This window comes from Ictalurus punctatus, chromosome 20, assembly GCF_001660625.3.
Source record: "Ictalurus punctatus breed USDA103 chromosome 20, Coco_2.0, whole genome shotgun sequence".
Classification (NCBI taxonomy): domain Eukaryota; kingdom Metazoa; phylum Chordata; class Actinopteri; order Siluriformes; family Ictaluridae; genus Ictalurus; species Ictalurus punctatus.
Window position 1 is genome coordinate 19505356 of NC_030435.2, and position 24871 is coordinate 19530226.

At 39.1% G+C, this 24871-nt stretch overlaps 1 protein-coding gene across 1 annotated transcript; it reads right to left on the minus strand.

Moving 5' to 3' along the window:
* onecut3b (one cut homeobox 3b) lies at positions 1-19881 on the minus strand. The gene is made up of 2 exons (XM_017495262.3): positions 18834-19881; positions 1-293 (listed from the first exon to the last, which is right to left on the minus strand). The coding sequence occupies exons 1-2, from the start codon at positions 19879-19881 to the stop codon at positions 1-3; spliced, it is 1341 nt and encodes a 446-aa protein (XP_017350751.1).
* Between the last annotated feature and the right edge of the window lie 4990 nt (positions 19882-24871).

Here is a 24871-nt window from a genome sequence, read left to right on the forward strand (position 1 = left end):
TCAAGCCTTGGAAAAGGTGGTGGCTGAAGTGCCAGGCTGGCCAGGGCTGGTGCTGGGTTCTTCGTGCCAACGGTCCACGCAGCGACGGCGGGCGTTCATGAAGAAGTTGCTCACGGTTGAGAGCTCCAGTCCGAGCTGTTGCGAAATGGTGATCTGCATCTCTTTGCTGGGCCGCTTGTTCTCCTTGAAGATGGCGATAAGCGTGCGCCGCTGCAGGTCAGTGAAGACCAGCCGCTGCTTCTTGGGCGCCAGGTTGCGGTCTTTGTGCTGCTCTTGCTCCTTCCTTTTGCAGGCTAACACACACACACACAGACACACACACATACAGAACAAGAGTCACAGACACACTGAATAGAAATACCAATAAAGCCGCAAATCAAAATATAGATTGCTGTGTGGTCATGTGCATAGAGCTGATGAGGAAGAGAAATGAAATAGAAAGCATGCTGGAGTGTGAAGGCAGGTGGAATCTAAGGTGAATTTGACAAAGTAATCTTTAGCACATTTAAAGCAAACCTATATATACATTCTCAGATATAAAAGTAGCAATTTGTACTTTTCCTCGTTGCTGGGGTTGTACTATCAAGGGTACATCTTTCATACCTTTAGTAGGCCTATGTATGTTTGTAATATAGGATCTTAAGGACCACTGATGTGCCTTTATAGCTACACCACCTGCATCTTTCCAAGTAAAAGATACAAACAAATGATATCCTTGATGGTACCAACCAGGAAAAGTACAGTTTGGTACCTCTATTTCTAAGAAAACTATATTGACCATAGGGTTGACAACAGACTGATATAATAGTACCGTTCATATTTGATTGCTGATTGGATATGTATTTGTGGTTTTAAGAATTTCAGTTCCTCAGTGATCCTTATTTTATGAAAAATATTATATATCTTTCTTCAATTTTCAATCAGTCTGTCAATCTAACTATCAATACTCGTTAGGAAACACATGCCAAATACACCATAATAATAACAAATATATTGTTTATTGCTAATATTGTCTAGGATTGGTAGCTAGTATTTGTCCACATCCTCCTCAAATCATGATTATCTTATGACATCACAACCTGAGCTCGTACATCACACTTTCTATTTTTTTATGGGGGAGAAGAAAGTCTCATATATATATATATATATATATATATATATATATATATATATATATATATATATATATATATATATATATATATATATATATATCACGTTTATGCGTTCAGTGTTCCTTTAATGTTCGATTTTTGTTTGGGTTTTTTTGTGTGTTTTTTGTCGGAGGTGATTGCCTGAAGCATGGAGAGCAAAATGTAAATATGTATCTGTGTGTGCGAACAGTGTTTAATAGGAAGCTGTCATCCCCAGGGACTTATATCAGAGAACCCTCGAGCGAAATCCACTATCCCACTCCAAGCTGTTTGGACTCATTCAGAGGTATTACATTCATATGCCAGTGCTTCCTTTTAACCTCGCCGACTCTACAGATGAGGCCGACAATATGGCAGCAGGACTCCATAAACCAGAAGTAATGTGTGGAAGATGACAGTAAACTGTGATCATTTGCATTTAAAACGCGCTGTTGTTTGTCTATAGAGTCCAATTACTTTATTTTATACACGTGTTATGAGGTGGTAATCAAATGCACAAATGCAACATTTAACTCGCTTGCTTTCTATTTGTATTTTATGTGCTTCCATTTTTTTTCCTAACCCGGCGCGTGGCTTTGCATGCATCATTATGTAAAACTGTGCATGCATAGTACTGACAGGATCTTCTAGTTTGCTCGGTGTTATACTTTCATCTCTTTCTCACAAGCATCCATCACGCTCACCCGTGCACGCTCTCATTCACTCCTTTCTCTCTTTCTCTTCTTGTCTGTCTGTCTCGTCTCGCGCTCTCACTTTGCTTCCTCTATTTCACTGTGTGTGTGTGTGTGTGTGTGTGTGTGTGTGTGTGTGTGTGTGTGTGTGTGTGTGTTACGGCGAGGGTTCCCCCAGTGAGATTGTGCTGAGAGTGGAAAAGCCAGGCCCCAGCGCTGTATGTCTAATTACAGAGAGCCATGAGCCGATCGATCTCTCCTACACAGTCAAATCAGTTTACTGCTGCCATCTAAAGCAACAGCACACTCATCCATCATTTTCATATACCGCTGCACATCACATTCACACACACACACACACACACACACACACACACACACACACACACACACACACACACTAGTCCATCAAGCATTAATTAATTAATACTAAACTACAACATGTTATGCTCGTGCAACTACATAATATTTTTCTTCTTGCATGTAGGCTGTATAATTCTGCAGCATGCTTGAAGGCCACATCAAAATGCAATCTGCCTTTATTTGCATCCACACACAGACACACACAAACACACACACACACACACACACGCACGGAACATCAGCTACCTTCATTCAAATGTTCAAGTATGCAATCAGCATCTGTGTGCACACGCATACATATTTTACAAACATTTAATGCCTTTGCCTTATTCATTTTGTTTTTGTTGCAAACTTACAGACCTACAAAACCTACACAAAACGGTATAATATATCAAATGAACGACCTATTTTTCTGTCTGTTCCGTTTGCTATCGAGCGCGAGACTAGCACCTTCTCGCTCGTTCCCACGTTCTGCCTCTTGATGTCAGTCGTTCCGGTGCGGTTCTCGCGCCTCACCGTGAGCGGGCGCGCGCTGGGCTCGGGGGGATCAATACGGGTCGATCGCGCGGGAAGGGGGCCCTGATTGCTGGACCACGTGCGCAGGAGAAAACGGGGGAAAATCGATCATTGCAGCTTTTAGGGCCACAGCCGCGCTCAGACTGAAAGAAGCAAAGACGCGCATTTCTGCCTCGCGCATTAAAACTAGAGCTATAGCCGTGAATTTCATAAAGAAAAGAAAAATCCATCCAACGTGTTCAAAAAAAAAAAACAAACCCGAGGACACATACCGCCGTAATCGGCGACTGGAGTCCACATCCAGATGTGCAGGCTTTCATTTCATGTAGCCTTTCATTTCGCTTTTCCTTTTTACCTTTTCTCCTTCCCCAAAAAAGATCTCCACGAGGTCGTTTCATGGCTGAGAGTAGAATAAAGGCCGATGTGGATGCAGGCTATGATGTGCAGGCTGATGCAAAATAACAGGCGAACGTGTCAATAAAAATTCTCCCCATAGCCCAATTTCACGCATAACCTAGTCTATTCTCCAGAGTCACACAGCTTTAAAAGGATGCGATGCAGTTGCCTGCTTAATGTACACAATGCATAATTACCGCAAAATCTCTGCAGGGCTACGTGGTGCAATCAAAACGACCAAACTACCGCATTCTGTCTTGCAAAAATAGTAAATGGACGTGTAGAGTGGACTGACTGTCCCCTATTGATAGCACACCTGTGGTGCTTCTGTTCAAATGGACACAGATGATCACTACAGTTTTAGATTTAACACAGCACGCGTTAACGCAACACGACGCTGTTAGTTGTGTATAGGCTATACCCATCAACACAAATTAGCCTATAACCTGTCCAAATGTTGTATACACACTCAATCTCCAGAAATGTGATTTAAAAAATAAATAAAAACAGACAGAGCGTGTTGCTACAAAATAATTATAGCCTAGATTTTAATTTGAATTTACAGATCATTATGAAATTAAATTCTATTTTATAATTAACATTAAATCAGTCATCATATATGCGTCTTTACGCACAACCCTTTCCGTTATTTTTATTTTTTTACAACCTTGAAGGTCTGAATGCTGAAACCTGAATTCAATGTCAGCCACATTTAAACGCTCGTATTGGCTTCCTGGTGTTTGTTAAATAAAAGCTGGAAATCACGCAGGCTATAATATATTATAGCCTAGTCGTTTTTAATGTCTAGGGGCCGAATAAAGGCAGTCCGTATTTGGAAAATAATTATTTTTCTTAAAGCTTTTAAAACGTTACGTCCTAGAAACATTAGCAGTCAATTGTTTTACGAGTCCGTGATAAAGAATTTCTCTAGAGATACATGCAGACGCTTAATAATGCAGTTCACTTTGCGTGACGTCATTCTCTTTAAATTGGCCTGCACATATACAACACTCCTAAAAGTTTCCGAGTAGGCGCTTTATTTTTATCAGATGGTGTTTAAAAAAGAAGAGAGTGGGCCACTTAAGGCTCTCCAATTTATAATGGGTATTATACTAATACAATACCCTATAAGTAACTACAATCTGCACAAAATGGGCTACTTCAGAAAGTCCCAGATGGAACCCTGGCATTGTTAGAGAAGGCCTGTATCTTCTGTTGGGGTGAGGTTAACGCCCTAATCCCTAGCCTACAAAATACAAACTGCATTGTGGGTGCTCAGGTACATCATTTGGACGCTACTTACTGCAATGCATTGTGGGATTCCAGGTGTGCATCGGATAATCTTTACGTCACTTTTGTTTACCCTCTAAGGTTTATGGACTCCATCCTATTATACATTGTGGAATTTCATGAATTCACCAGATATTCTCCACAGTGCTTTTATAGGTTATGTGAATTCAAATTGGCAAAACTCTCCAAATAGTGCACTATGTAGTGAATAGGGTGTGATTTCAGACATATGCACAACAGGTCGGCTCCGGCTCTGTTTTCAGAAATTACTTATAAAATAGCAAGATGTCCTAACTAGTGCAGTAAACAGTGAATAAGGTGTGATTTCAGACGCAGTAATTCTTTTTGAATGTTATACTTTTATCGGATCTGGTAGTAGGGTAGTAGAGTATAATCTTCGTGGAGCTGAAGAACCAATCATAAGGAAAAAAAATCAATTAAATAACCAATCAGTATCGAATTACCGATAATCGATAAAGGGGCATGAAGGTTTATTTACTGCTCCAGGCGTGAACCGAGCATAAATGAGCCTCAAAATCTTTAGACTATTTTTATGCAACAGAAAGCGTAAGAATGTTCTTGCATTCTGGATTTCTTCGCAGTGGTAGGTAGGGACATGTGGCCCACGCACAAACCCGTTCGGGTCCACGGTTCGAGTTTTCTTACAGAGCAATAGTCCGTTAATATCGATCGAGCTGCGCTTTAAGACCGTTTCATGGGGCATTTCTTTAATTCAGTCTTCACCCACCCGAGGCTATGCCAAGCTTTCTCTGGCTCCGACATTACCGACTCAATACTCTATAATGTAATGAGTGAGTGTTGGCACTAATATACTGATAATTTAATACATAATGTCTGTTTTCCTTAACCAGTCATTTACTTCCAGGCGTTTTTCCACACTGCAAACAAATTTGCTTCTTTGTCTTCCTTAGGCGCAGTCAATTTCTCGATAAATAAATGGACGTTTACTAAGCCTATGTCTAGAGAAAACGTAAATCATAGCATGGTATAATAATAATAATAATAATAATAATAATAATAATAATAATAATAATAATAATAATAATAATAATAATGCCGTTATTGCTGCTTTATATAAAAAATGGTAACTTTGACAGAGAATAAATAATTTTTATATCATTTTGATGCCAAATCTGACAAATCAAGGACAGAAACAAATTTAAAACCTTCTGTAGTCACATTTCTGAGATACTGAATGAAATTCACTCAAAGTAGAGGGTATTGTTGGCACTCGTGAAAGAAGTTGGTCTCCCCCACCTGTGTGTGTACGTGTGTGTGTGTGTGTGTGTGTGAGAGAGAGAGAGAGAGAGAGAGAGAGAGAGAGAGAGAGAGAGTGAAACGCCCTGAATACTTTCAGGAGACATTCACAAATGAAAGCCTACTTTGTTCTTTGCCTGTTTGCAAACTACATTTTAATTGCCCGAGACTGTTTAGTTTCGTAATCCAGTGGTAATCACACTTATTGGTATGTTATCACTAAGATGGATGGAGTTCTCTATGGTTGTTGCCGAAAGCAATATTTTATTCTGTTCTCTTGAATACTGTGCTGTACTTTTAGGCTATTTGATTGCAGTAAGAGCATTTTTTTTCGCGTATCGAACGTTATAAAGTAAACACAGATAGCTCTTTGCATGCCAACATCTCAACATTTATGCCCTGAACAGTGCAACTCGGTGTTGTTCATAAGTACTGTAATAACTTGGCAGTTAGACTGAACCGGGCTATAAAATACTAAGATATTAGTTTTTTGTTTGTTTGTTTGTTTGTTTGTTTGTTTGTTTTGGGGGGGGTGTTTGTTTGTTTTTTTTGGGGGGGGGGTGGTTTTGTTTTTTACATTTCTGTAATCTTCAACAATTTTAGAAAATTCTATCTTCTATCATATGGCCATCAAATCGGAGTGGGCTAAATGGTAATGACCCTAAAGTATGACAAATTGAGGGAGAAATGGCAATATTGAAATTGGATGAAAGTTTATTGATGTAGTCCAACAGAAAGAAGGACAAAACAGCTGAAATGTATTGACAGTGTTTTGTGTGTTTGTTTGTTTGTTTTTTCATTCGATAGCTGTTTGCTATGAGACTACAGAAAATATAACAATATATCAATATAAAAATATAAAATGATTATTATAAAAATACTGGACGGGACTTCCTCTACGCATTGTACATTAATATATGTTACAATGTTTAAAAAAGAAACAAGGTATTACATAAAAATTAACAAATGGTACAAAACATTGAAATAATTCGGCAGTTTAATTTTTATACATTTTTAAACACACATAATCGGTATGATTCATATTTATTTTATATTTTTTGTTTGTTTGTTTGTTTGTTTGGAATGTACCTATTTATTTGTTAGTTTGTTTTGAGTGGTCTAATTCATTCTACATGGTGTGTCTCAAGTCACACACTTGCAAATTCTTAACAATTCTTACGCCTTCATTTGTACAAACAGTTGAGGCTAGGGGTCACCATCTATCTTTTTTAAGACCTCAGGATAGGCCTGTGAAATAGAACTCATTTTCAACCACATTTCTCCCCATTAGTTCAAATGTGAAGGTATATGAATTTGCGGTCAAGAAGCTCAAATTGCATTATTTAATTTATTTATTTCAAATTGCACGCTAATTATTCTCTAGATAAATTATTTAATAGTGCATGTAATGAACCCTGCAGCCACACGCCTACATCCTGTCTCAGTCTGGTCATTAGACTATGGAATCAGTTCACCACAGTTTCTCTATGGAACTCTGCGTGGCTTTAATGGTGTACCAAGTAAACCAACACTGAGCAGTAGTTTATGGTCTGGGTTTACAGATAAGTGAGTAGTAGCCTGTGTAGTTCTCGGTTTGGGACACATCCTGAGCGTTGGTTTGAGAGAGAGCCGAGGCCGCGATCAATAACTAACCGCAGCATGCAGCTATAAGCGCTCGGATAAGGATCGATACACAGGACCGAGCTTTTGTTTTTTGGGGTGCGGTGAAAAGAAGCTATCCAGAGAGTTAACTGCAGTGTAACTTCAGTAATACATGTAAAAATTGGTTAAACTGCAGAGGAGGAGGAGGAAGAGGCTACACAAAGTTTGTTGGGAAATAGCAGAGGTTCTTCATCAGGCTATTAACAAGTCAGTTTACTGACAGATCTTACAGATTGTTGTTGTGATTTATTCACATTTACTGTATGGGTCTCATTTGTGTCCAAATATTACTGGGGAAATGTGTTACTTTTTTATTTATTTTTTTTACCACGAATGCAGGCGGGATGATGGACGAGCGTGAGACTTGAATGGGATTCTTCATTGCCAAGCATTGCATCCTGGCTCTTTATGGGTGATTCTAGCGTTAAGTCAATTTTCTCTGTCAATACATTGACGAGATCCTCTCAGATACAACACAGAGCAGGAATAAAGCCATTTCCATTCGATTCTCACATTTTCATCAAAAGATGAATTTTGCACCGTGTCATCTCCATAACCCACAAAACTGGACAAAATAACACCGGTGGAGTCATACAAGAGAAACTGATGATGGGGATACAAAACTAGAAATATTATAAACGGTATATATATATATATTAACATTACACCAGAATGTGGCATACAATAGTTTAAAATCATCGCGAGGCATATAAGCGCGCGTGCAATGAATTTTAAATATTATTGGTGACTTCCATTTTGTAAAAATGTAATCGTTGTTGTTTTGTAATAGCTCATGATAATTGATACAACATTTGTAATTGTTTAAACTCAAGTACAAACAGAGCACATTATTCTGCATATAGAACTATATCTACAGAGCTTTTTTATTTTCTATTTAAGATTATTAAATGAAAGACTTTTTTTTTTTTTAAATTGTAATCTCTGATTTCTTTAACTGACGTTAAAAATGTTGTTCTTATTTACTCACAGATCAGTATTCAGAACACAAATGAGTAGGCCTATAAATAAATAAAAAAATAAAAAATAAAAAAGAGATAGATAGATAGATAGATAGATAGATAGATAGATAGATAGATAGATAGATAGATAGATACGCATTTTCTTTCCTATAATATAAAAGACGCACATCACGTGCAACCCGAAATAAGCACATAAAAAAGTGTAGCTTCCCCATTAAGAGGGAACAGATGAGTGGTGTTCAAGAAAAGCTGGAAAAAAATTACAATTTAAAGCTCTGGGTAATAATAAACAAAAACATCTTTTATTTATAGGTAATATGGGCTGTGATCAAATGGACGCTTCGTCGTCGTCTATGAGTTGAAGGTTTAGGAAGGAGACACGTGCCATGAAAACAGACCGGCGAAAAATGAACGTGAAATAATAATAATAATAATAATAATAATAATAATAATAATAATAATAATAATAATAATAATAATGCAATTTGCTACTAATTCAACACACACACACACACACACACACACACACACACACACACACACATCAGTTGAGGATCAACAGCCACGGACTCTTTCCTCAGACACATGCAGGTTTGTTGTGGAGTTATAACTTATACTGTGCAACACAATGAAATCACTTCCAAACTTAAATGAATTTACTTACCAGACTGTAATTAGCAAACTGCTATAACCTATTTAAGTTGCTGCTTACACTGTGCTTCACTCAAAACAAGTCAGATATAGCAGATGATGCAAAACACGTCGTTAAACTTTAATGCAGGTTATGATTGCTTCAAAAGAAATTTCTCTGGTCTATCACAGCACTCAGTAATGATAGAGAGTTTTGACAACTTTGAATTTCTAGGTTAGGTTAATATGATGGCTGAAACAGAAAGGAAGGTAAAACAAACAAACAAAAATAGCTGACGAATTAACCCTCAATTCAGACAACATTAATGAATAAATGAATTCACTAACCCTAATTCTAAAATGATGATGTCCATCTGGTGGAAAGTTCTTTAATGTTTATTTAATCATTTCACTCATGCTTTGCTAGTTAAAACTGCCTGATTATAAGCAGATAATTCTCCTTTTCTGTAATATAATCAACCTCCACATTTCCTCAGTCCCCCAGTTTGCTGCAGCTGAGCTGTATGACATGGCACCTGTTAAGCGTATCTAAGGAGTGTGGCCTCTTCTTAACATCTCCACACTAATTGGATCAGAGACAGTGTGGGAACTTTACACAGTAAGTTTGGCCTTTAGAGAGCGGTGTAATAGAAACCAAGCATTCCTATATTTCAGGTCAGGGGCAGTTCCTCTGTGTGCACACCGTTTCCTAACTGCTCACCAAAATCAATTGCTCAGTGGACAAACATCTGACGAGCCAGATCTATCGCGAGCAGCTCAATTAAATGCCATTCATAGACAGATGGATTGATCTGGAAGCCGAGAAGTGAAAGATCTATAACAGATCTTATATTAATCCCACATTATACTGTTAGAGCCCTTTACCACCATCTCTGTGGAACAGGCTGAGATGCTACCTTTAAAGACTTATCTGTGAATATGTGAATTCTTTTTAGATTTCTTGTTTTTAATTTCTATGTCGTGTCATTAAATCCTACTCGGTCTGTTATTACTAGGTTATTAAACATACGTCAATAAATCAATCCATTTATGTGTATTCATTAAAGTCAAAGTAAGGAATTTAATTTATCAAGTTATTTTCCCCCCCTATTCATATATGTTGGTAATTTACTATTTACTCTTGAAGAAATACATCATACATAGTCGAAGGCCGGGATATGTTTTAACGCTCAAATGTACACTTAAGCAATAAAATGATCTAAATAGAAATTATACAACTGAATAAAAAGCAGCACTCTAATCAGGTTAAGGTCAAATATGTACATTTTAAATGTATGCTACATTGATGAAGTGCAGTGAAATGACTGCACGTTCAAGGTTGTGTAGGCTGAAGTGTGTGTGAGTGTGATTAATGCATGTGTGCTAATGTGTGAGTTGAACCAGACATGAGCTTGATGTGAAGTATTATATAATACTTTAAGTATACAAATATAATGTAATGGAAGATGCAGTTCAGCATAGCACATAAAGGCTCCAGAGAAACGTGACGTTTTGGATAAAAGTCATCAGTTTCATCAGATGAGCAAGAAAAGGGCTATTCAAAATCATTTGAATAGATATATAGATAGATAGATAGATAGATAGATAGATAGATAGATAGATAGATAGATAGATTTGAGTTGTGTAGTGAATGTACTGTACATTTAAAAGTTAATTAAGTTACACATTTGTCCATTGACTTTGCATATTAGTGTATTACACAGTAATTAGGAATTATTCAGTAGCTACTGATACATAAAGTATGTTGTTATGAGAGTAAGGAGTGTTTGGACCGTCCTATCCCCCAACCCCCTATTAGTGATGTTACTGGGTTTGGTTTCCCGTATACACTCCCATTATGTTAGAGAATAAATGCAAATAGAGCAACTTTGCTATTCTGAAATCCCTTACTGTCTCGTTAAGGTGTTAGTTGTAATATCTAATAATTACTCAAATAATTGATGGGATTCTTGAGTGCACAAAGGCAGTGTTTTGAGGGAAATAAAGCACAACGCTTATAATAAAGACTCACTGAGTGTACGTGCATCTCATACTGTTTATGTCTTAGCAAACACATTTATACTCGACTGTTCAATGATTAATGGAAGCTTTTATTATATTTACCACGATGTCTGTGGCTGAATGTATTCAGCTGGGAAAATGCTTTCAAATAGAATCTGTTCTTTTGTCTGTGTGTGTGTGTGTGTGTGTGTGTGTGTGTGTGTGTGTGTGTGTGTGTGTGTGTGTGTGTGTGCAGAAACCAAAAATCTGTTGGTGGGAAAGTACTGTGAGCAAAGGCCCCTGCTTGACTGGCTGCTGCTGGCTGTTCCTTGTGTGTGTGTGTGTGTGTGTGTGTGTGTGTCTCTGCTTGGCTAGCTGCTGCTGGTGGGAGCCCCAGAGATGGAGGGAGAGAGAGAGCAGGGGAAAGGAAATCAATACAGATTCAGAGTCAGAGATTCAAGTCAGATAAGCCTTAACAATATATAGCACAGGCACACTCTATAACCCAATCACATACACACTCATAAACACACACACATAACGCACACATGCCCACACACGCACTTTCACACTAATATTGCAACACACTCAGACACACACACAATGTCTCCTGTGAGTGCTCCTATCTTGCTTTTACACATACAGTACATGGAAGGATATACAGTAAATATACAGTAAACCTGTGTGTACAAACCTGCACATCACACCTGTGCATTCATATGAGTTTGATATGCAAATGCACACACCCAGTGACCCTGAGCACAATACATGCCTCTCTCCAACCTTCAAATATCAAATGATTACAACCTTGGATTGCACTGTACTGTATTTGCTGACGAATAGGAAATGATAATGAGCGGAGTATGTAAATGAGCGAATGCGTTCTCTGAGGCCATTCGAATCTTACACACACACACACACACACACACACACACACACACACACACACACACACACACCTTATCAAACTACACCTTCTAAATCTCCTATGATATCATAAACTCCTATGCTTCAGGAGTTCTTGGCCCGGATTCTCCGTTTTTGACCTGTCCTGAAATATATCCCCAGCCAACGTTAATGTTGTCTCTAAACATTCACCGCACGTTCCACTTTGCTTACCGAGAACTGACTTGGTTACAGCAGCCACAACCCTTGCCTCCCTCCCCGCCTTCCCCTCATGCTTATCAATTATTAACGCCAGAATCGATCATTTCAGCAGCTCGCCTCGATCTGCTGCTTTTCACAAAGTCAAATCTCTCCCACCCTCAATCAATCGCAGTGCCCCGCCGTCTGCTTTTATCTCGCCGAGCACACATTTCTTCGCGTACAGTTCGACGTTTTGGGGAGTTTGAAGCATATTTACATTCATTTCCACAGTTTGGGGGAGATGAGAGGAGATACCAAACAGATTTTTTTTAAAAAAATCTTTTGAACTGAAACAAGCAGAAGCTGTGTGTGTGTGTGTGTGTGTGTGTGTGTGTGTGTGTGTGTGTGTGTGTGTGTGTGTGTGTGTGTGTGTGTGTGTGTGTGTCTTTGTATCTTATTCTGGCTCCTGACATGAAGCTATTTTAAACCTAGACCATCAGGGACTCGTTCTTTTTTGTGTTTAATGTATTTCTACTTATAAACACAGACATCTGGATATAAGTTTCACAAATGGAAGGTGTCTGTTTCTATTGAACTCTTTTACATGATAAGGGTTAGATTATTATAAGAATTTGAACGCTTGAGACCTGTCTGCAGATCCAGACCACCACATGGTACACACATTTCAACATTTCTTAGTTTAACTGTTGGAATGGAATAATTGCTAGTATTTACTGAATAATATGCTTCAGTGTAGATGAATGAATAACACGCTGGGAGTTTAAGTAGTTAAATGTGCAATAATTTGAACCACAATGTCAGAAACAGGGCTTTGGATTGCCTAAAAGCTATTAATAGAATCAAAAGAAATATATGCATGGGTTCATGTCCATAATCTTTTCATAACACTGATGTTATTTGAATGCATCAGTTGCAACGTTGGTGATTTCAGAAACCTTTGGTAGTCCCCACTACACCTGTTGTGGAATTTATGTCCATTAGTATACGTTTAATGTGTGTTTTGTGCATTCAAGCATCAATTCAGTGATGGATAAAATGAACAGATTTTGAGAAAAGTGAGGGAAAACTAAAGCTTAAATGATAGACATTGATTGCAGAGCCTATATTCAGTCACACATCACAATCATGTTTGGTACAGCTCACATATTATGACACATGCATTAATAGCTTTCTCTCTCTCTCTCTCTCTCTCTCACACACACACACACACACACACACACAATTCAGCCTACACAACTAGGATGAACATGAAATTATTTCAATGCACGTCATCAAAGGATTGTGCCCTACTGGACATTTCTTTCATCACTGGCTAGAACTCTCTTCAGAATATCATGCAATGGCTGATATCTTATAATATCAGCCATTGCATTTCATGTCTACATGACTCTGAAAGAATATTGTCTTTTTGTGTGTGTGTGTGAGCGTGTGTGTTGGTAAACCTAACCCATCAACAGATCTTATTCAGTACTACTGTGGCAGTCGTAATGGATGGCAGGCCATTTTTTGTGATGTGCTTCAGAGAGAGAAGCAAGAGAGGAGAATAGGGGGATGGGAAGCTATGTTATTGATCTCTCATACGTGCAAAGCCAGGCAAACATATGAGAATGACAAAGCCGCAGCAGCAGCACAAGCTTAAATGGCGCTATGTGGCCAGGCAGAACGGGAGCGGCGGACTCTGTGATTCTGTCACTGCCAGCGATTCTCACCAACTGCTGACTTTCACTTTTGGATTCAACTTACATTTAATTATGATATTTCCCGAGATGAGCAATTTGATGTATTTGCTTCACTAAAGCCGATACCTTGCTGCTTGTTATTCATAGAGAAAAGGCACAGATTATTGCTTGTTAAATTGAATTGACTTTAATTCATCCCCAGGCTGCATAACAAGACAGTATAAGATCACTATGTGACCAAATAATATTATAAATTCATATGTCTGCCTACAGAAATACAATCAAAGGCTGACGCATGCAGTGCACACTGAGACAAAGGTCATTGTTTTCTTCCTACATTGTGTGCAAGATTTTTTTAAATATTATTTTATATGATGCAATAAAGTATTTAATTATTGGGCATAAATTTAAATTATTGCCTTGTTACAAGATCTAGATCACAATATCTGTACAGATGATGATGTAGTCGCCCAAATGCCAATCAGGATTGCATATTACCATATTACATCCAATTATATTTCAAGTCGGTTATCAAACAGAGCGCTCTGGTGATTCCAAGTAGCCATTTATTGATTATATAAGGCTTTAAGTATTAACATCACCTCATTCTTGGTCCAAATGACTCGAATCCTACCTTCGTGTTTCACCCTTACGAGCTCTGATCCACAGTAAAATCGTTTGTAAGACAAAAGGTACTGCTGAGGCTTTCTTAATTAAATCCTACACACCACTTGACGTTGGTCTACATTGGGAATGTCTTGTTATGAGTATGTTCCTCAGTCTGGAGAGCGCTTGTAATATCTCTCTGAGCTATAGCCTATTCTACAGAAATGCTAGACTTCACCCAAGTATTTTTCTACCAAGCCATTTTTTTTCTCCACATTGACTTTCTGTAAATGTATAGCTACCTCATACAATAATTCTAACATTGCTCATAATGAATGAAAGCTAACAGGGGCCTGTTAGCACATGAGATTATGCTAAATTGTCCATAATAATGCTCAAACATTGATAGCTTGGACTCAAACATGCTTCACCTATTAACTAGGTCTGCAGTCATTTAGCAGGCACTTTTATTCAAAACATAATCAGATTGACCACGCTTAGTTAAAGTGAGTACAACACAAGCAGGAGTTTCGCTTTGCTACAGAGATCATTATATAAATCTCGTACGAGATTAACCACATGCTCTGACAAGTAAAGTTTGATCTTATTCAGTACTTTTGACCAATTTGAGACAATATCATAGACACTACAGGAAAGTGACGTTCCCTAACAACTGGTTCACAGCGACTTCTTAACTTGTTCTCTTCTAGATGATTGGACCCTGTCATCCCCTTCACCTTGAAGCCACAGAGTGATAACAACACTATAATCAACCCACTGAGATCCTGCATGGGGTCTTCACAAACAGGCTTTTACTATTTCACACTGTCACACTTCAGCCTGTTCAGACTTGTGGCCTGGAGAGCATGCAGTGAGGAATACTTCAAGCAGAAGTGTCTTAGATTCAGAAGAAAGTCAGATGTCTGACTTGGTGTGCTCTTGATTTGTTCTACACAGGTGCATCTTTGTATCCATAACTGGGAGATAGTTCAGCAACATGTTTCATTAACAGAAATGAGATCAGATCCAAACACATTCATCATGAATGTGCATGATGAAAGATCCACAGAACTGTAACTAATTTCTGGTTGTTGTTGTTGTTGTTGTTGTTTTTTTCACTTTTAATGCCATACTTTAGCAATTATTTCTCCCTAGGTCTTAAAACATCTGTTATTTCTGTTAATGAATAATTTAATCATTATGGATGAGGGGGAGAGAAAGAGAGAGAGTGTCTTGACTGTGCTGAGAAGCAATTAATCAAGGCTATCCATTAGGCATTCAAACGCGCCCAGATTGGACGTGTGTCCGCGTGCAGGTCACTAATGCTGCCCTCCCTAACCACGAGACCCTGTCTCAAGGGTCCAGAAACAGGCAATCCATACTGCCTCCACAAGCCTAAGAGAAAGAGATTCCAATCTTGCATCGATTGGGATCATAATAAATTTGATATTATAACCTATCTAACTTTATAGAGTGAAGTATTTCACCACAGCATGCACTGTAGATTAATAACTCTGACTTGATTTGAATGGAGAACGTCAGTTGAATATGCATCTGTGGATGGGATAGTGGGATGAAGAACAGATGGGCTTTCAGCCATATTGTCCACCATATTTACAGTTCATTGTCTGTGGAGGCATGCATTTTGAAAGCCAGTAGATCCCTTTCCTGCCTAGTTGTGCTATTTTACACTCACGCTGGCACTGAAAAAACATGACCTTGAAAAAGCCTATATAATTTGGAGTGCTTTGTGAATTGTTTTTGTTGACTTAAATGGTTATATTTGTCTTTTACATTGTTTCGGTTGTTTTAACTATCCAGCAGTTGCAGAATTCACTGTTTGACCGATAAATGGATGTAGAGATGTCTAAGCGGTCATTGAATTTCCCATAGCCCTATTGGAAAGCAATATTTCTGCGTGGTTTCATAGCACAGCATCTCTATCAACCTTTCTCTATCAAAACCTGTTCTAGACTTTATCATATTAACCACAATTGATTGCTACTTACCAAAGCTTCCCAAACACATATGAAAATGATCTACACACTCAGATAAAAGGGCATCCTTCCTTGTTGCTTTGCTGGGGCGATACTGTTATAATTAGTACCTTAATTATTTTATTTATTTTTTTTACCTTGATTTAAAATGATTTTAGGTATATAAATGGCCCATAATTCTTAAAGCTTAAAGGATACCACAAGGAAAGGTACAATTTAGGATTCTTTTTATCTGAGAGTGTATAATTCCACCTATAATTCTCTGGAGTGATATGGCACTGGATAAGCTGGGGGGAAAAAATCAGTTGTATAATGGTATTTTAATATTTACATTCAGCATAATGGCTTCCTTTTGCAAAGGATGCCTCAAATCCAAATGGCATCAGCAGCGCAGAGAAATCCAAATGCCAGCATTTGTCATAAAATACACAAATGAGCGTGTCACGGTTTAATAGGAAAGCGTTAAAAGCATATCGAGTTAAATTAAATCCGGAGAGCAGCAGTGCGGTTATATCTGTGCTTCCAGTTCTCAATCGAGTATTGATTTGTGCGCTCCATTTAAAGGGACGCAGCTCTGATCGGCTGGAGGTCACACTGGATCCCAACGTGAGGCGAACACTCAAAACGCCTGAGGTGGGGTGGTTATCTTGTCCCTGTAGGATGCATTAATACTGGCAGAATATTGTGGGTTAAGAGACCAAAATGTTAATGCACAAAAAGGGGGGAGATAAATAAATTGGAGACCAGCTAGGAGTTCATCTGTCCTGCGCGTAAACATCATTTAAATACGGAAATACGGTCGTTCAAGAGCTCTAAGGTAAATGTGAAAATTAAAAAGGAAAAGGGAGCAAAAGGACGCAGAAATGATACCTAGACTTCTTATTTCTTGTAACAAATAGATAGATAGATAGATAGATAGATAGATAGATAGATAGATAGATAGATAGATAGATAGATAGATAGATAGATAGATAGATAAAAGTAAGAAACAAGGAGAAGAAGAAGAGGAAGAGCGCTGACTTCTTAAAGAACAGTGTAAATGTGGATTTGTAAACTGTGGATTGTTTTTATATTAGCATTATAAGGCACCACAGGGGACAATGGACAGAATTAAAAGCTCAAAGCGAGCAGAGCAAGAACAAAAGACAGTAGATGCGCTTATAATTAATAGTCTTATGTAATTAAACACTGCAATCTGACAGTCAGATAGTGATTATTCTAATAATAACTGTACAGTAATAGCTACATTTTAAATGGTCACTCTCTTCTTTCAGAAAGCACGCACGAAAAGAGGCTCAGGGCCGCGTAATGAAGTGAAGGAGTTTACTGTACACAGGACCTCGAGAGGCTTCATTTCCGGTTGATTGGAGGAGGGTGCATTCGGGTTAACATGGCCGAAAACACAAAAAGTGACCTTTTGCAGGAAAGCCCGCTGAGCACGACTTCGGAGAGAGAGAGAGAGAGAGAGAGAGAGAGAGAGAGAGAGAGAGAGAGAGAGAGAGAGAGAGAGATCCCCCCATCTGTTGTGGGAGAGAGCAGTACACACTCATCAAGCCGCTGACAGGAAATCGTTTCTTAAATGTCTGATGGCCATCCAGTTTAGCACTCATTCAGAGTCTCTCTTTTACTGTGTTAAATTTAAAAAAGCGCGAACAGGCCTCAGTCATGTGCAACTGCTTAATTACACACTCAGCAAAATCTTAAGCACTAAATTAACAACTCAGTGTCGGATCAACTCAAACGATTGCATAGAATTCTGATAGTCTGTAATGTTTATTTGTGTGCAGCTGAACTGGACACACAGTGGGCCTATACGTGTTCATTCAACACTGAGAATTTTACTATATGTATGGCCTGCCTGTTTTCCAGGAAGTTTTTTGTTTGTTTGTTTGTTTGTTTGTTTGTTTTGACAAAGCGTTGTCAACATTTAGCAAGTGAACGTTGTAGAAGTGAAAACCCCTGAGCTCTTTGTCGAGAGCATCATCACACATGCATTCAAAAAAATATTATAGGAAGTAAATCCTGGATAGTTTGCATGCTTGTATTTCCAGAATTAATAGCTCGTTTGGAATAAGACTGGACAAAGCCAAATAGCCTAAATAACGTGATTTTGTTTAAACACTTGTCTCTTTCGAGGTTTAGAGTGTAAACATAACCTACTCGCCCTGAATTCACTGGACGGAGGATGACAATAAGATAAGCAGTGACATGGTGAGCAGATTTGTAGTGTTGCCAGATTTTGTTGCCAGAGTTTTGTTTTGTTTGTTTTTTTTTCCACTAAATTGGAGACCTACCGGATTGAATAAAATGTATTTTAATTCGTGGGAAAGTTAAATTTGAGATTGCATGTAGAGAATTGTGATCGAGATCCAATCTGGCAACGCTGCAGATATTACTCTGATATAATGGCATGCTATCGTGACATTAATTGTGTCACATTCGGCGTTTTATCAATGTGGTCATTAAACAATTGCAAAACTTACAAACGTGAGCGCGCACTCACCGGCCAACCTGAGCGCGGACATCCTCTGAAACTCGGGCTCCTGTAACCACTTCCACATCCTCCGGAAGGTTTCGCGACCGGACTTCAGCTTACTCCAGGGCTTCGGGTTGCGCAGCAGGTCCGACAGGGTGCCCTGCGAGCGGCACAAGATCCTCTGCGCGAAAATGGCCTGCGGGATGCTGTAGCGCTTCAGTTCGGCCGTTATTCGCTGAGCCACTTCCTTCGTGTTGATCTCCTCTACTTGGCCTGAGCCACCACCGCTCCCGCCGACGCCATGCCCGCCTGCGGCCGCGTGTCTCTCGCGCTCGGCCAACATGGATCCGTTAGCCTGCGAGTGCAGGTGTCCGTGAGGGTGCATGCCGTTCAAGTTGGAGATCATGCCGTGTCCGTGGCCCCCCAGGCTGCGGGCTATGTGCTCCTCGCTACGCGAGAGCATCGCCGCATGGGAGTCGAAGCCGCCGGAGAGCATCTTGTCGTTGGCGAGGTGCGCGCTCGGCCCGTATGCGGACAGAGCCTGCTGAGAGTTGTGCAGAGAACCGAGCCCGTTGGACAGCGGCGACAAGGGCGGCGCCATGGCGGACATGTCTTTAGGATAATGTCCGTACAGGTTACTGACGGAGGCCAGGCCGCGGTCATCTCGCATGAGCGTAAAGCTTCCACTCACGTTTCCCGTGGCGAGGCGCTGGTGCGCGGCGTGGTGGTGCGCGTGCGGGTGCGGGTGGTGAAACTTGTCCGACACAGTCGAGATAGGGGGCAGATGCTGAAGCGGAGTGAGCGTCGTGTATGTGTTGGACAAACTCATGCCCGACTCACACATGCTCATCGCTGGGTGCAGGTGGCCCGATAGTGCTGGTTCGGGCCGGTACTCGCCGGCGGTGCCCTCCAGGATTGAAGCCATGCTGGAGACCATCGCCGAGCGCCCGTGCGACACCAGGTTCCGGTGGGACGCTGATGATGACGGTCTCCCATGCGACGCGTTCATCAATTCTCCCGCTTGCGTATGCGAGACGCCATGCATGTTGCCGATGTTCTCCATTGTAAGTTCCATATTGAAGAAACACTGTCTTTCTGCCTCCCTCCCTCCCTCTCTACCTTCCTCTCTTTCCCTTTCTTGCTCTGTCACTCTCTCTACGCACAGCGCGCGCTCTCCACAAACCTCCCACAGAAGCGGATTTCTTCTTTTGTTTTCTTCTTCTACTACTACTTCTTCTTTTCACGAAAACGATTTCAAAACCAATCCATTGATTTCGGAGCGTCGACGATCAGTCAGTCGAGCATGATGTTCTAAACACTCGCGCTCCTTCTTCGCCGCCTTCACGCTTTCAGCAGGGTCACTGTGTGTGTGTGTGTCTATGTGTCTGTGCGTCTCTGTGTGCGTGTGTGTGCGCGCGCGCCTGTGTCTGTGTGTGTGTGTGTGTGTGTATGTGTGTGTGTGTATGGAGTGGACGATGTACGCGTGCGGCTCATTCACTGTGCAACAGCGCTTCTACCGAGAGACCGGAGCTGGGCGCAGTGTCCGCGTCCGAGCGCGAGCGCGCGCTCCCGTGTGTAAATCTCGCGGTCACGCGCACGCTGTCTGTGGTCCTGAAGTCGCGCCTTTTCCACCAATCCAGTGAACGATTGCATTATTTGTATATGTACGCACTCTGCACCAGCATCTGGTGAATGTTTTCCCTTTTATTGGAAAAGTATTGTCACGCTTAATATATATTTTTGCCTAAATATCACAAATATTATGCACAGTATATGAACTTAATATACTTTCCACTGCAATTTTGGAAATCTACAAATTTGTCCAATGCATATAAATTTTATATATAAATATAAAACAGCTAAATCTGAAATGTTGAATCCACCAAATGTCGAGCTAACTCTTAGCCTATAAATCTAGTGTTCATACAGGCCAGCTCGACACAGATGAACATTAAGACTGGAGGCGTTAAAACTTTAATAATTAATCCAATACACTGTGTGTGTGTTCTTGATGTGCATCATTAAAGTACAAATATGCTAACTAAATATGACTTTTTTAATGTAAGAGTTGATTATTCATTCATTCATTAGGTAATTAAATACCTGACCCACGAAATGCCCCTTTTCAGGAGCCTAATATGTCAGTTTCGAGCCGAAATTCTGAAATGGGTCTTAACTTGTAACAGTGTGAAAGCTTGGCCTGTTTGGGGGAGCACGCTCTCGTTTTCCGTGGTCATCGATAAATCAGATCAATATATCGACTGACACTGATTAATGATGTTTTCTGACCCGGGGTGAGGAGCAATCGTGTAGGTCAGAAAGTTGGGAGCAGAGAAAGGAGTGAGAGCGCAGTGCAAAAACGGAGAGGATTTGGCAAAGCGGACAATCAAGGTAAACCCGACACCACATAACCTATTGCTGTGGCATTGTTTTATAATGTTGTTAAGTGTGTGGTTTGTAAATATGCAACCAGTTGGCATTGGTATTAAATCAACCTGGAAGATGATGAAATTCGTAACACTCATAGGGTACAACGGCTATTTTAGGCACCATCCAGGCCTAATTTCAATTGTAGCTGTAAGCAGAGATGTACGATGCTGATGTATGGGTAAATATCAATACAGTATAAACCTAAATATAAGCAATGCCCAAACAAAACATGTCCAGTAAAATCTCCAGCAGTGCACTTAAGTGCTCTAAGTTTGTGTAAGCGGCCTGCAGATGTAATGGGCGTACTTTAGAGCTGTCTCAGTGAACGGTGCACACAAATGAGCGCCGTGTCTTCTCGCTTTAATGTCCCTCTATCGATGAGCGCCTTCTATCGGAAATAAATTACGGTTCCCGTTAACTCCGCGCGGCACAGCGAAGCGCGAGCTCCGGCATCGGCGCTCTGACTACACAAGGTGATGGATGTTCCCGCGCGCTCGCCTTTAGTTCACCTGCACTTAGGCACACACAAACTCTCTCATTGAGCTTTAAACTGGTGGGTTGGATGGCAGAGGGAAGGGGTGGGGGTGCGTTTTGATTGTGCGTGCACTGTATAGACCGTTATGGGGGTTTTGTTGTTGTTGTTGTTGTTGTTGCATTAAAAAATAACTTAAAAAAAAAAAAAAAAACCTTATATAAATGCGTGATGAACTTTCTCAAATGTCCTCCTTTCTGTTTATAGCTGTGCAGAATTTTACAGAGTTGACATGTTCTGGTAAGTCCAAATAAACCCAAAGAGTTAATTAAACACTGCAGGTGTTCATTCAACACCATGGTTTAATTTGCATAACTATGTCTTACAATAAAGTGGTGCACACTTAGCATGCTAATATATTTGTTCCTTGCATTGAACAGGGCTCAACAAACTGGCAGACGCAACAGTGTTTATTTACATCCAGCTGTCTAATTTTATGCTAGGCCTGTGAATCGAGCTTGCTCTTAAAAATGCACTCAGTTAAATTATTTCCTTGTCTCTGGAAACTCCTTGTCTTTTTTCCCCCCTGTTTACCTGCAAAATCTCCTGTCTTGAATTAACACAGAGTTTACATAAGCGAAGCCCGACATAAATGAACCATGTGCAAGAATTGAACACAGCAGGTGTTCATGCAACAGCGTGGCTTTTCTTACGCATCTTGTCCAGATATATGCATTATGATATAGTATTTGAAATAGGTTTGATGATCCGTTTGCTTCATTTAAGATGTTTTAGCATTTTTTTTTTTTATTTTTTTTTTACAGTTTCCTCAAGGACAGGTTCATAATTATATAAAGCTGAACTAACTCTGTCAACTTGCCTTATTTTTGCCTGCATTATTATGAATAATAATTCATTATATGAATTGTTATTTTCATATTATGAATGTGAACTGTTTGTTATTTATTATATACACTTTTATTTTTTTCATTAGAGTCCGTAACAGAAGTGCAATTCACAGCACAAACAGTAGGCTACAGAAGTTAATTTCAAAATAACTCAATAATACAATTATATATTAATAAAATATTTGCATTATCGCAGATGGTGTTCATGATATGTGCGTATTTGCAGGTCTATTTTGCCCACTAATATTTTTGTCGGTGTAGGTTCAACATTAATCATAAAATGATTTTAATAATAATAACCTGAGAGATAGCATAGACTATTATATAATATACATTTAGCTATAGCTATTTATGTGCGGCAATAATGTTCATTAATAGATATTTGATTATTTGTTTATTTATTTATTTATTTATTTATTTATTTATTTTTATTACATATTTTTTTCCGAGTTTTGAGGAATCCACGCTCCAGTTTCACCTAACTCAACTTTAAGCTTTAAGAGTTTGTGAAGTCCTCTCTAATCACTTCTTGATATTAGTCTATGGTTTCGTTAGACTCTATATTCAGCCCAGTCTGCATAGTAGAAGAAAAATAGCTATGCCGGAGGGGGGAAAAAAATATTAAATGTATTATAATTAAGGGAATCTTGGCAATCCCGAAAGCATTTGCACTCCATAATTTCCTCGGCTCAGTTTCACGGCCGATGAATCTGAATCTAGCACAATCTTTTATTTGTTCATGCTCTTTTCCGAATTGATGAAATGTGGAGCAGCTGTTGCATTGATGAACTATTGATTAGAGCCTATAGGAAGATCATCAGCTAAACTGATGCCCCGAGAAGGAAGCCAAGACTGACGGGCTTCACATTATTCATCTAATAATTTCTAAGCATGGATATTGCTTTAGACAGATGCGCGTTAGCGTTTTTTTGTTTTGTGTGTGTGTTTTTTTTTGTTGTTGTTTTTTTTTTTTGCGGGGGGTTGGCATTACTTTTATTTTCCTTGGTATGTTTTATGAAAATATGTAATTGCGTGCAGCCTATTAGTGAGGAACTTAAGCAATATTTTTCAACTTTTGTAATTATGCTACAATTTGTTTGTTTTTAGTGAGAAATATATTTTCTTATATAGCGTTATTGAGATATTGTGTATATGAGATGTCTAAAGATGTGTGTGAGGAGATGTGTGAGTTTTAGCAGAATTATATTATTATTATTATTATTATTATTATTATTATTATTATTATTATTATTATTATTATTACGATTATTATTTTTATTGTTATTATTGTTATTGTTGTTGTTATTATTATTGTTATTATTATTATTATTAAGCTGCATATATCTTATTCATTACACTGTTCTAGTGTTGATATTATTTTTGTTGGAAGGTGCTATTTCTTAAAATGTTTTATTTCTACTCTGTGTGCTTTCTTATAAACCAGCCGAATAAACAGTTGGATGAAATGAAACAAAATGAATCTGTTATTTATTGCTCTAATTCAACATCGATTTTTTTTAACCATTCCTTTGAGAATATGTTCATTTACAAATTCTTTTACACCTAAAAAATGGAGAATATTCTAAAAATTCGTAGATATTTTATTAAACCACTTTTGATATATTTTCTGTAAGAAGAAAGGTGCAAGTAGTTTAGGGGGAATTTTATTTATGTAGAGAGTGTCGTGATGAAATGGAGAGGAAAACCATGGTGGGTGTGTGTGTGTGTGTGTGTGTGTGTGTGTGTGTGTGTGTGAGTGGTAAGATGAAGACGCAAGCGGTGCTCTTTCCTGCTTCGATGTGATCGGAAATCAATATCTTTTATGTCAATGGAATTGTGCGGATTTGAAGCTCTCGGTCCTGTTAGAATAAAAGATAAAGGTTGGAGTCATGAACTCAGGCTGGACGGATTGCCTGATATTTTACAGGCACTCTAAACCTTGCGTCTTAATAGTGTGTGTAAAATAAGTGCGTTAAATAAGTGCTTTTCAGCGGGGGGGGGTCGATTTAGGATTTCTAGAGCATTCGAGACTTTATTTGTTATGTAGGATTAAGCTTTATTTAATAATGAAAGCCGGAAATTTTATGTTTTGTTTATTACTGTTTATCAGAAAGGGACTAATATGAACCCCATACCGAGATACTTCTTCTTTTAACCTTAATGATAAAATTTAATGGTGTACATAGCATCATTTGGGATCAATATATTGTGATTAATATGTGATCACGCCATTTTACCATGTCATACCCTGAAAC